General features: G+C 29.8%; 3 protein-coding genes across 3 annotated transcripts; 1 reads left to right on the forward strand and 2 right to left on the reverse strand.

Annotated features, from left to right (window-relative positions):
* Positions 1–2,717: 2,717 nt before the first annotated feature.
* LOC127282139 (uncharacterized) lies at positions 2,718–4,863 on the reverse strand. The gene is made up of 4 exons (XM_051306239.1): positions 4,831–4,863; positions 3,730–4,060; positions 3,444–3,687; positions 2,718–2,934 (listed from the first exon to the last, which is right to left on the reverse strand). The coding sequence occupies exons 1-4, from the start codon at positions 4,861–4,863 to the stop codon at positions 2,718–2,720; spliced, it is 825 nt and encodes a 274-aa protein (XP_051162196.1).
* A 2,297-nt stretch (positions 4,864–7,160) lies between these two features.
* On the forward strand, positions 7,161–7,703 carry LOC127282140 (uncharacterized). The gene has a single exon (XM_051306241.1). It carries the CDS (start codon positions 7,161–7,163, stop codon positions 7,701–7,703), a length of 543 nt encoding a protein of 180 aa, XP_051162198.1.
* Positions 7,704–10,705: 3,002 nt separating this feature from the next.
* On the reverse strand, positions 10,706–12,439 carry LOC127282125 (uncharacterized). Its single transcript, XM_051306209.1, has 2 exons — positions 12,361–12,439; positions 10,706–11,506 (listed from the first exon to the last, which is right to left on the reverse strand). Exon 2 carries the CDS (start codon positions 11,426–11,428, stop codon positions 10,745–10,747), a length of 684 nt encoding a protein of 227 aa, XP_051162166.1. The 5' UTR covers positions 11,429–11,506; positions 12,361–12,439; the 3' UTR covers positions 10,706–10,744.
* Between the last annotated feature and the right edge of the window lie 514 nt (positions 12,440–12,953).

The following is a 12,953-nucleotide window of genomic DNA, read 5'->3' on the forward strand; positions in this document are numbered from 1 at the left end:
AAACTTAGTATAACCGAGAGAGCAAAAAAAAAATTTTAAGTCCCTGTTCGGGCGCCATGTAATGATCTGAATTTTGAGCCAAAGGATTTGCTCGCCGGATGAGTCCGGGTCTTAAATTTTAGGAACTCTTGAGTTCTTTGCTCTCTTATAAAAAGTATAAAATAGTATTATCGTGATATGCAGGTAGGTAAAGTCAGTAACGAAGCGATAATTTAAACCTTCGAAAGCAGTTTTATTTAAACAAATGTAAGAAAGAAACAATAAACAATAAAAGAAATAACAATAAAAATAATGACTAAAAAATATGGCTGCTTGATTAACTCTCATAAAAAATATATAAAAATACAAAAAAATAGAAAATCCTAAACTAACTAAATTAACAATAGTAAAAAAATAAATGTAAAACTAACTAACTAGCTTAAATCTAAATGAAAGAAGTGGAAAAGAATAAAGAATGTAGAGAGAAGTGAGATGAAGAAGAATTTAGAAATGGTGAGGGAATAAAGGAAAGAGAGAGAAAAGAAGCGAGACGGTACGCCGCTATGGTGCTGCATCGAGCTGCATTTGATCCGCCGCAATACTGTAAAAAGACAATATTTAGTTCTCGCCATTTGTAATTTTCCCGGGGTGAAATGCTCAATAATAAATTCCGCGAGGGAGGTTCTAGAATACGCCCCTAGCTACGAGACGAGCGAAAACTAGGTTTCGTGCACGACTAGAGATTTCTTAATCAGGATTTCTAGATGCCGTTTCCGTACGACATTCATGCTCTACGCGAAGCTAGTGCGGAAGGAGAGAGAGGGGGAAAGATACAGGTTACTCTTCCCTCAAGATGTACCTTTAGTCGAAGAGTAATACCTGGTGCATCAACTCGGTGAAGAACGAGATGTACCTCGTCCTCACAGAGTCGGTTCTCCAGGAAATGGCGGGTCAGGATCGCGTCAGCCTTCCACGGATGTACCCCTGGTCAGACCTTGCGCGGCAGGTAAGAAAAGATGGAGGGCGAAGGGAGTTACTCTTGTACCAAGGTACCTGAGTACTACTCCTTCTGCAGGAATACATCCACCAGGTCGGCCCCAGATGTACCTGAGATACCGTCCTCGAGGATGAGGTAGGCAGGGCTAGCAGCACAGATGTACCTGTGGTCCGCCTGCCCTGGGGAGGATGATCTCATTCCTCGGGAGAGACGTACCTCACCCTCGGCGATAGATAAGAAAGGAAGAGAATAGGAGGAAAGGAGAGAGCTGCTGTCGTCCAGCCTCGAGATGTGCCTCGAGTCCGGTCGACGGCGAACTGAGGAAATTGTACGTGCAAGCAAGTATATACCGCTTGACGTTTCTACTGGGAGCTATGGCGCGAGTGAGAGAGACCACGTGCTGCGCGGCAAAGTATGCGCGCTCGGTACTCTCCTCCTGGCTGTCGAGCTGAGAGCTCAACCGTATAGATATATATATTCATGCATTGAAATAATATGAAATAATAAGCTGATAAAATACTTTCGATTCAAATTAATATTTTAAATACAATGCTTTCGTTACAAAGTGAAAAAGAAATTCAAATTTTTATTCAAAAAAATTATAAAAATTTAATTAAAAAACTTGAAAGAAAAATCGATATTATATCAAATTTGGAATTAAAGACATTATTTGTTGATATTATTACTTTTAATTTAAAACACTTGTCAAAAGAAATTTTTGAACTAATACCTAAAATAAGTAATATTGGAATTTGTTTAATGTAAACAACTTGTATAAACAAATAAATATGTTTTATTACAAATAAAAGTTATTACAATTCAGATTTATTTATCCAGCTATTATGTGTATTATCGAAACCTAACTATTTTACAAGTACTTTGGATCCTTGTTTTTTAAGTATTTTTTCAATTAAATAAGTATCAGTATATTTAACTTTAGAAAGTTCTTGCTCGTAAAAGGATCCAGAGATTGGATTTTCCTGATAATCTTTTAAAAGATAAGTTGGTGGATTTGTATTTTTTACACAGCTTACATTAAATATTTCTGTAGTCCAATTTGGAGTATAGCCTTTTTCAAAAATATGTTTATATTTACTTATGCGCACTTTATCTCCAATTTTAAATTTCCTTATTTGTTTATTTTCTATACAATTTTTTTTAAATACATTTAATAATAAATGTCTCGCATTTTAAATATTTACATCTTTTGGTTTCATTTTAATAGTTCGATGTTTAGTATTATTATACACATTTATTAAGTCACTGAAAATGTCAATCCACTTAAAATTTCCATTCAAACTAAATTTCATCCACATTTTATTTTTTAAAGTACGATTAAAACGTTCACAAATTGATGCCTTTAAATGACTAAAAGTAGAATACATATTAATTTTATAAACTAACATAAGATTTTTAAAATGAGAATTATAAAATTCTTTTCCATTATCTACTTGTAAATTTCTTGGAACGCGTCCTTTGATAAGAACCGATTTCATTGCCGCAGTCACATCTTCACCCTTTTTGGACTTTACGGGAACAGCCCAGGCAAACTTGGAGAATACATCAATGACAGTTAACATATACTTGTAGCCCTTATTTTCTCGCGCGTAAGATTGCATTTCAACGAGATCAGCTTGCCAAGTCTCATCAATTCCCCGAATGTCAACATTTCTTCGTTTATAATTTCTTCTGACTGGTTTGTGCAATTTTTTCAGCAACTGAGCTTTTTTGTTTTCCATTTTCACAAAGGTTGATTCTTTTCGAGTGCTTGTAGTCTGCTGTCCAAAATAGAAATGGTCTCTTTCATGGACAACAACTCTATATTTCTTTCAATATGCGATTTAAGATTTTCGAAAAATCTTGTTGCTGTATCTTCCAATGTGGAAATTCTAACATTATTATCGGTTTTTAATGCTTCTATTACATCATAGATGGCATTTGCTGTAGTTTCAATAATTCTGTTAACAAAATTTTAATTTACTGCATCACCTTTGCTTTGAGCATCGGCAACGTTGCATAATTTTTTATTTTCCATGTTAAAGTGTCCATCAGATGTAAATTTAATACCGAGTCCTGGAGGCCCGCGATTTGGGGTCCCTGCGTTCTTTAACTGACGTCCGAATATGTCGATACTCATGTTTCAAATGAAGTTAAAATTTATAAAACGTGGTTAATAAATAATTTTTGCTTCACGTAATTCTTCAATTATAGAAATTATTTCATTATTATGACTGGAGTTTCCGGCAGCTTGAGACGCCAAAAGTAATCGTAAACGGTGTACTAGTTCATTCGGATCATCCCAATAAATATAATCAATATTTTTATTTTCTTGATTAATCATATATTGTGGTACTATGCCTTTTCCTTGTCTCTTTTTTTCAGATTTTGGGGATGGTATTTTTTCACAATAAAATTTTGAAATTTTAAACTTTTATTTTCACGAACATTTTCATCCGATTTATAATACTTTTTGTGAGCATTAGTTGAAATGACAATATTTGCATAATTTTCACGATCGTCAAAGCTTATGAAATTTTCTTGGGGTGTTTTTTTAAATAAAAGTTCTAGTAAACCCTTTGTTGCATGATAAACTGAATTGTTTATAATGATATTATTTTCTTCAAAATTTATTGGTGAATCACCAATCATTAACCTTCCTTTGGCTAATTTTCGAACCCCATATGTATTGTCCAGATCCTTTTTCTTTTTATCTAATAAGTGTAAATAATCATTTATAAAATTTGCCTCTAGACTTGTTGATGAATTTAGAGTTGTTAAATCATCTTGTGCAATACTGTCATCAAAAGATGCAGTTTTAAATGACATTTCATCATCTTGTTCATTTTTTATTTCCGAACTTGCATAAGAATTTTTAAAACTAGGATCAATAATATTCTCTTGTTTAAAATCTTGTTCATTTTTAACTTTTATTTTTTGTGGACGAATATGTTTAATGATTTCAAATTCATCAGCTAATTTTTGAATTGGAGTGACTATTGGTTTAAAAGTAGTATTTAAAGATTGCTCAATTTCTTCTTTACCCAACTTTATTAATCGATGTTTTTCGTCGAATCGCTTCACTTGCTTTAGCAATTTCACCAAGAATGTTTTTTTGCTTTTGCAAATTGTTAAACTGTGAAGCAGGCATGTTGTTTATTCAAAGTATAAAAAGGTACTGTCATTTAATTATATTAATCCTCCAATATTATAAAGCAATCAAAACACTTTCTATATCTACCATGTTTAATTTCACAATCTTTGTCAATTACTAAAAAATCATGATTATTTTTCCAACAGGAATTACAAATTTCTTTAAATCTCGTAAATGGCATATCTGTATTTACATGATCATCATATATATGTTTAAGGTTCATTTCATCTTGCCTAAATATGACTAATAGATTAACATTATCTCGTATCAAATGCTTTGGAATGCGAGCGTATGTCTAACACAAGTAGAAACAGTCAACGGCCTTGTGTCGACCCATAGCAAAGTACGCTTTAATGTTATCCTGCTTTTCACACCGGACATCATCGAATATAAATATTGAGTTAGGTCGTGCTTCACTGGGAGCCACAACATCTGCATGCTCAGTAAATGGAAAATATTCAACACCATCTATTGGTTGTAAAACATTTTCTAAAAATTTATATTTTGGTTGATTTAAAGACTTTTGAAAATACATAAAGATTTTCAAATCTTAGTCCATTTGGATGAATTAAAAGCGCAAGTAGAGCATTTGTTTTTCCACAGTTGGAAGGGCCACAAAATATTGCTCGTACACTACTTGGTAATAAATTACCATGACGGTTTTTTTGTCACTTTTTTGTATAACTGTATCAAAATTAATTACCGGTAATTTCATTGGTTGTGTTTCAAACTCCATCTTTCCTTAAACTAAATAAAAATCTATAAATACGTCACTTATATAGAAATTTTTTTTAGTCTACTTTTAACTGTCTTAAGAATATGATTGTGCATTCAGATAAGAAACGAGTTAGTTGCAAGCGAACAGTGAAAGGGTTAATACGTGGAAGAGGTTTTATTAACAAAATTATAAATAATTTACCAGTAGAGTTGCATATTCCTGGGTATCAATATTGTGGTCCAGGAACAAAATTAGCTAAAAGACTTGCCCGTGGAGACAAAGGAATTAATCCTCTAGACTCTGCGTGTAAAGAACACGATATTGCTTATTCTAAAAATAGAGAAAATATTGAAGCTAGAAACGAAGCTGATAAAGTACTCGCTGAAAAAGCTTGGAATCGTGTTCTCGCACCAGCCGCTGGTGCTGGTGAAAAACTTGCTGCTTACGCAATAACAAACACCATGAAAGTAAAATCTAAATTGGGTATGGGTCTAAATAAGAGTAAAAAACGACCATCTACGACATTAAAAAATATTGTATCAGCAGCTAAAAAAACAATGAATCCAAATGACAGTAATGTGAATGCTGTCATTAAATCTGCTCTGCTTGGCGCACGAGTAGCTGTAAAAAAAGCTGGTGGAAAGGGAAAAGTAAAAAAGCCGCGAATTTTACCCGTTTCAAAAAAAGTGGGGGGAGTTTTACCTTTCCTTATTCCAGTTTTCGCGGGTTTAAGTGCGACCGGTGCACTTGCAGGAGGCGCTGCTGGTATCGCAAAAGCAGTGAATGATGCAAGTGCCGCAAAACGTCAATTTGAAGAAAAGAAACGTCATAATGAGGCAATGGAAGAAATTGCTTTGGGCAAAGGACTCTATTTAAAACCTTATAAGGAAAGAGTAGGACTTCATTTAAAACCATACACGCAAGGACGAGGACTAAAAAAAAAGCTCAAAAAAAGTTAAAGTAAAGCTACCTCACCGTCCATTAACCGATGTAGATTTATTTAAATTTGTAAATCAATTAAAAATTCCACATTTTCGAGGAGTTTTTATGCGTAATGAACTGCCAATAACTGGCCCCAGGAAAAATGAATCAGGAATAATAAATTTAGATGACAAAGATGGTCCAGGAACACATTGGTGTGCTTATAAAAAAAATCAAGATAAAATTGTTTATTTTGATAGTTTTGGCAACCTTTGACCACCTTTAGACCTTATTCGTTATTTTAATGGAGATTACGTAATGTATAATTATAAAAAATATCAAAATTATGACACATTTATCTGTGGACATTTATGTCTTAAATTTTTATGTAATCAATTACATATATCTAACATATACTCAGTTGATATAAATAAATGATATTTTTATTTTATGAGTCAGTTGATTATTTGAAACCACCATGAACGAGTCGATTATTTTAACACTGTCTGGAAATTCTTCAATTTTAGAGTCTTAATACTTTCCACCAATTGAATTGTCTCCTTTTAAAAATTATACACTTGGTCTTGTTGAATTTTTATCCTTTCATTCTATTCCAAATGTGGATATAGGAAAAAATAAATTTTACGTAGGAAATGAAGAAATTATTATACCTACAGGAAGTTATGAAATTAACGATATTGATCAAGTTTTGCATATTATTTTGAAAAACAAAGGAATTACTTTAAAAATTAAACCGAATAATAATACTTTAAAATGTACAATTTTTTGCGATCAAGAAATTGATTTCAAACCTAAAGACTCTATTGGAAGTTTGTTAGGGTTTTCCCCACGGAAGTTAAAATCTCGAGAATACCATGAATCTGATCAACCGGTGTCAATTACTAGAATAAATGCATTAAGAGTAGAGTGTAACAAAACTACAGGCGCATACATTAATGGTGAAAAGGTACATACAATTCATGAATTTTTTCCTGTTGTGCCACCAGGATATAAAATAGTGGAAGTCCCAAGTAACGTCATTTATCTGCCAGTCTCCGTCAAGACAATAGATTATATTCAAGTGCGAATTGTTGATCAAGACGGAAATATAGTCAATTTTCGGGGAGAAACTATAACAATCAGATTACACATCAAGTCTCATGGATAATGGGTATTGTTTTTAACAATAAAAACAAGGTTGGTTTTGGTTATAAAACTGAAACGACATGTCAGAAACAATTCAGTCGACGAAAAATTGTGAAGCGATTAACACCTCAAAATCTGCAGCTCCTGAAAAATCTAGGCCTAAAAATTGTAAAAAAAGAGGCTAAAAAGATTTAAATTATTTTGTACTTGTGTCTGTGTATTTGTATATAAACGTATTGTTTTTTGTTATGGACGAGGAACTATTAAATATTGAACAACCAATTGTTTTTGATGAAGCAATTGCACATTTTGAAGTGCATGCGCAGCAGCCATATACCTCATCAACATACAATAACAGTGATGAAATTCGAATCACTGTGCAAAATCAAGACCAGTGTCTACTTCCGAGTAAAAGTACAATTCATGTCACCGGAAGACTCTTGAAAAATGATGGAACAGCTGTAGTAAACACATCTATAGTTTCAAATGGCGTCTGTCATTTATTTGAAGAAGCAAAATATGAGCTTAATGGTGTAGAAATTGATAAAAATAAAAATGTAGCACTTACAAGTTTAATGAAAAATTATGTTTCATTTGATGTTGCTCAAAGTAAATTTCTAGAAAATCTTGGTTGGTTGGAACTTGTTAATGATGCAACATTAACAAATGCAGAAGGTTATTTTGACGTTTGTATTCCGCTAAATATGATTTTTGGCTTTGCCAAAGATTATCAAAAAATAATTGTAAACCCTAAACATGAACTCATTTTTACAAGATCAAGAACAGATTAAAATGCAGTTAACCAAGTGGCACCTCTTGAAGAGTTTACAATTATTTCAATTGAAAAAGTTGAATGGATGTTACCGTATATAAAACTATCAGACGCTCGAAAATTTAAATTGTTAAAATATATAGAAAAAGATCTGTCTATTCCTATTAGTTTTAGAACTTGGGAATTATATGAGTATCCTTTATTACCATTAACTCAAAAACATATTTGGAATGTAAAGACTTCAACGCAATTGGAGAAACCTAGATTTATTATATTAGGGTTTCAAACTGATAGGAAAAATAATACTACGCGAAATTCAAGCTATTTTGACCATTGTAATATATCTGATGTAAAGTTATTTTTAAATTCACAAAGTTATCCATATGGTAATATGAATCTTAATTTTATTAGAAATCAATATTCTATTTTGTATGAAATGTATGCTAATTTTCAACATATCTATTATGGTAAAGAGTCTCAGCTCCTTTAATTGTAATTGATTGTTCAAAACAAAATGAGGCACTAAAAAATGGACCAGTTGATATCCGTTTAGAATTTGAATCGAGAGCAAATTTTCCCGCCAACACTTCAGCATATTGCTTGATTTTGCATGATCGCATTGTAGAATATAAACCACTAAGTGGTATCGTAAGAAAAATTGTATAAGGTATATGTAAGTTAATTATTATTTTTATTAATTATTATTATTTATAAATTTAAAAAACTTCAATTTTATGTAAATTTAAAAAATTACGATTTTATGTAAAATTAAAAGATAAATTTAATATAATAAATAAAAATAATTAATATAATAAAAATAATAAATAAATAAAGAATAGAATTATTTAATTATTATTAAATAATTATTAAATAATTATTATATTAAAATTATATTTTAATATTATAATTAAATATAATTAGTTATAGTTTTAAATTCTCAAATTTAATAATTTATTGAATTTAAAAAAATTTAATTCTAAAACAAAATAAATTTAATATAATAAATTTTAAAAGATAAAATTACATTTTTACTGTAATTCTCACCAATGCCTTTGTTACATCCCGATATATTTTAAATTTTACAAATTTTCATAAATTATTATTATTTTAATAAATTATTTAAGTAATTAATCGCAATCAAGAGATGGAAATTACCAATCTAAATTATATGAATAATAATTCAAAAATAGAAAGAATGCGTTCACTCATATTATTTAAATCATATAATATGACGTGTAGTAAGGAGTAAAATGAATAAACTTTTGAATGAACGTAGATTTCGAATGAACTATGAATCACGTATAACTCGAGCGCGAGCATAAACATGATGTCATAGCTGCACCTGACGAAATATAATGTCAATTATAAAGAAAATTAAAGACTACAAAAGACAATCAATAATATAATCAATTTAATGCATAGAGTTGTAAACATAGACATGTGATATTAATCATGTGTGATGTAAACATGTTTGTGTGTATAAATCTATGAATCAATAAATCAATCGATAAATGAGTCGATAAAGCGATCAATAAAATAATTACATTTATTTACACTATTATTACAATTATGAATCAATACAAGTAATTTTATAATAATTATTGATTGATTATAAGATTGAATGCAGTTAATTCACTATTATAATTAAAGATAAATTCTTAGAAAACTCGTACGTGCCTAAGACAGTTTTAGCAAAATACGTGCCCTGATCTGTTTTAGCACAAAATTCATGTTCTCTCTTACTCTAATGGTTTTCCCCACTCGATACATGGACCAAAAGTCCTATATAAACCCATGTAAAATCAAGAGTAATTGTCAAAAGTTCCGGTGTAGTTCAGTGCGGATAGTATCATTGTAGAGCGACCCTTCAGTTTAATCGCGAGTTATTGTATTCTTTCCCATAAAAAGGTGCAAGTTATTTTGTTTTTCACTTAGAAACAAGTTTCTTTCCCCTAAAAAGGTGCAAGAGAAGCAATTAACACTTAGAGTCAATAATTTGTTGATTAACTGTCGTATTTGTAATTAATATTAATAGTATAAAATTTCACTAACTCTTTCCTGTAAAAAGGTGCAAGTTGCTTCTCATTCACACATAGAATCGTTCTTTCCTGATTTTCTAATAGGTTCAAGTTAGTTTCAAGGAACTAACACATAGAACATTCTTTCCTGATAGCCAATAGGTTCAAGTGAAGATAAATAATTAAATTCTATTTAAAAGCCTCGCTCTCGCTCTGAACGTAACAGCCTTTTAAAATGAAATGAGTAAATAATTTAATCAAAAACTCTGTGCTACTCAACCTTGCGAAGAATCTGATGTAGGTCAGTTTTTAGACTTCCGGTCCTTTAGTTGATATTATATATAGCACGCGTAGAGAAGCAGCCATCCACCGATCAGATAACGTTACATATACAATGTCATTTAAGAAAACATCCGAAAGCGAATGAGTAAGTCTTATGCGATAATAGTATTTCTCACCGTAAATAGGCTTCGCTTTAAAGTTTACTTGTATTGAAAAAGCAAAAAATTAAAATTATTGTTTAACTCAATCTTTGAATTTTATTTATGAACAAATATCCCTACACAATATTTTAAATTTTTATTAAAATTGAATTAGAAAGAGAGTGATATGTAATTTCCATTTAATTTAAATTTATAATTTTAAAAAATGTATATGTTTAATTATAAATAATTTTAATAGCAACTCTTTCAAACAAATTAATTAGAACAAAAGGCTATTAAAAATTTTAATAGCAACTCTTTCAAACAAATTAATTAGAACAAAAGGCTATTAAAAATTTTTTCTTTATTTAATATTTTTATTTGTTTACAAATTTATTTGTTTACAAATAATTACAAAGATTATACTTTTTGAAACTACTATGTAAAAACTAAAAATTTTTTAATTTTTAACATTACAAAAGATTATACTTTTTGAAACCACTACGTAAAAGATTAAAAAAGATTTTAAAAATTTTAATTTTTTTAATATTACAAAAAGATTATTTCTTTTTGTACCACTACGTAAAAGACTAAAAAAAAAAATTTCAATTTTGAAAAATTTAAATGAAATGTGACAAATGCTCTTTCATATTAATGTTCACTAAATCCTCTTCATTAGTGCCGCCTGTGGTATCGTTCACGCTTGCTCCTTCCTCTACATTAGTATTTTCTGTCTCTGGCTCTACTTTTACAGTTTCATTGTTCTCGCTCTCCTTTTCTACAACCATATCGTTCTCGCTTCCTTCAATGATGTCTTCTTTACCTTCTTTAGTTGCGTCTTTTTCAATCTCATCAACAGTCGAGTCTGGCTCACCATTGACTTCCATTGAATCCCCATTCTCAACGTCAACTTTCTCCTCCTCGTCAATTACCATAGATTCATCACTAGAGCTTGACATGTTCGTACCATCATCGTTGTCATGTTCGTCAACTACCAATATGCCCTGGTTTACAACGTCCATTCTCCTGCTATCTTCAATAACATCCCTGTCGGTGCACTCTGTCACTTCAATTTCTAATTGCTGGAAATTCATATTATCCAAACCATTAGTTTTCGGCCAAGTGATGTTGAGTGGCACCACCAAATCCGGTCTTCTTTGCAAAATGAAGGATTGGTTTCCCGTTTTCACTACTTGCACAATCAATTGCTGATGACGAAGAAATACACTATCCTCAGGAGTCATTTCTTTTAAAAAATTGTAGTTGAATGTAGCAACTGCTACCATTAAGACGTTGCGAAGCATTTGGAAATCAGTTTTCGGTTATACCCATTCGGAGGGAATTGCGATGGTCAAATAAAATGATGCAGTTGATCCACTATGCTGCAAAAAAAAATATTGAATAGTTTTTGAAAAATCAGAGCATAATTAATTTTAAAAAATCAGTAGATTTAATTTTATTTACATGTTAAATTTTTAAAATAAGAATGTTATTAATTAATTTTATTTTTAAAAAAATCAGTATTATTAATCTATTTAAATATTAAAGTATTTCTATTATTTAAAAAACGGTTTTTCCATAAATCAAAAATAAAATGTCATTTTTTATAATTAAGTTCACTCACAAAAATAATTTCTTGAAGAATTAATAAAAAATTAATATAAATATAAATTAACTAACTTAAATAATAAATGAGAAAAAATGGGTAAAAATATTAATTTAAAAATATTGTTAATAACAAATATTTAAAGCAAAAAAAAATTTAATTTAATTTAAGAAAAAAATTATTTAATTTAATCATGTTAAGTACAATAATAAACTATTTCAAATAAAGAACAATAAAAATTGTTAAAATATAATACAATAAACTAATTAAATTAAAAGTCAAAGTCACTAATTTAAATTAAATTTTTTTTCAAAATTAATTAAGTTTCATTAAATTGGTTTTCAAGAAATTTAATTTCAAATTTTATCTAAATCATGAAATTAAGAAAAATTTTATTCTGAAAAAACTTTCTAATAATTAAATGAATTTAAAAGCCAAAAAAATTTACTCACCGATTTTAAATTAAATTTAAAAAAAATTGTTTTTTAAATTAATTAAGTTTATTTAATTTGGTCTTCAAGAAATTTAATTTCAAAATTTTAACTAAATCACAAAATTAAGAAAAATTAAATTCTGGAAAAACTTTCTAATAATTAAAAATTAATATAAAAGTCTAAAAAATTTGCTCACCGATTACCGAAAATGCACTAATAATCAATCGTAGCACTGCACTCACAATAAGGCACTGTCTTTATTAAGGTGATGATTAGCATAATGAAGCTCCTTTGGAATCAAGCTCCTTTTTATACACAGGCCATAGTTTAGGAAACTTGAGACAACGATAACAAAAGACATGCATTGAAAGAAGAATATAAAAATTTGATAAGGTTCTCGCTCTTATAAGGTGAGATGGATACTTCTTTTCATGACAATAAACAAAGATGAGTGATTCTGATGCAATTCTCACTCTCTTTAATTATTAATCTTTTTGAACCCCCAAGGTAATGTAATATATAACTCCTACAATTTTAGATATTTTAAAAATTCCTTTCACTTACACATTGCTCTTATATAAAGCTATAATTTTACCAAGTATCATTAAAATCGAAGAACCACATGCAGATTCTGATATTTCTGACGTGGACTTACCCATCATCACAGTTTTCTTGAAAGTATCAAATTTATACCAAAGTGTATCAAATTGAGACCAAAATCTGTATCAATTTTTTATTTGATCCACATTTTGAGTATCAATTCGTTGCAATTTGATACTTTTAAGTTAA

This window comes from Leptopilina boulardi, unplaced genomic scaffold (assembly GCF_019393585.1).
Source record: "Leptopilina boulardi isolate dan_hultmark-lab unplaced genomic scaffold, ZJU_Lbou_2.1 LbouV2_281, whole genome shotgun sequence".
Lineage (NCBI taxonomy): Eukaryota > Metazoa > Arthropoda > Insecta > Hymenoptera > Figitidae > Leptopilina > Leptopilina boulardi.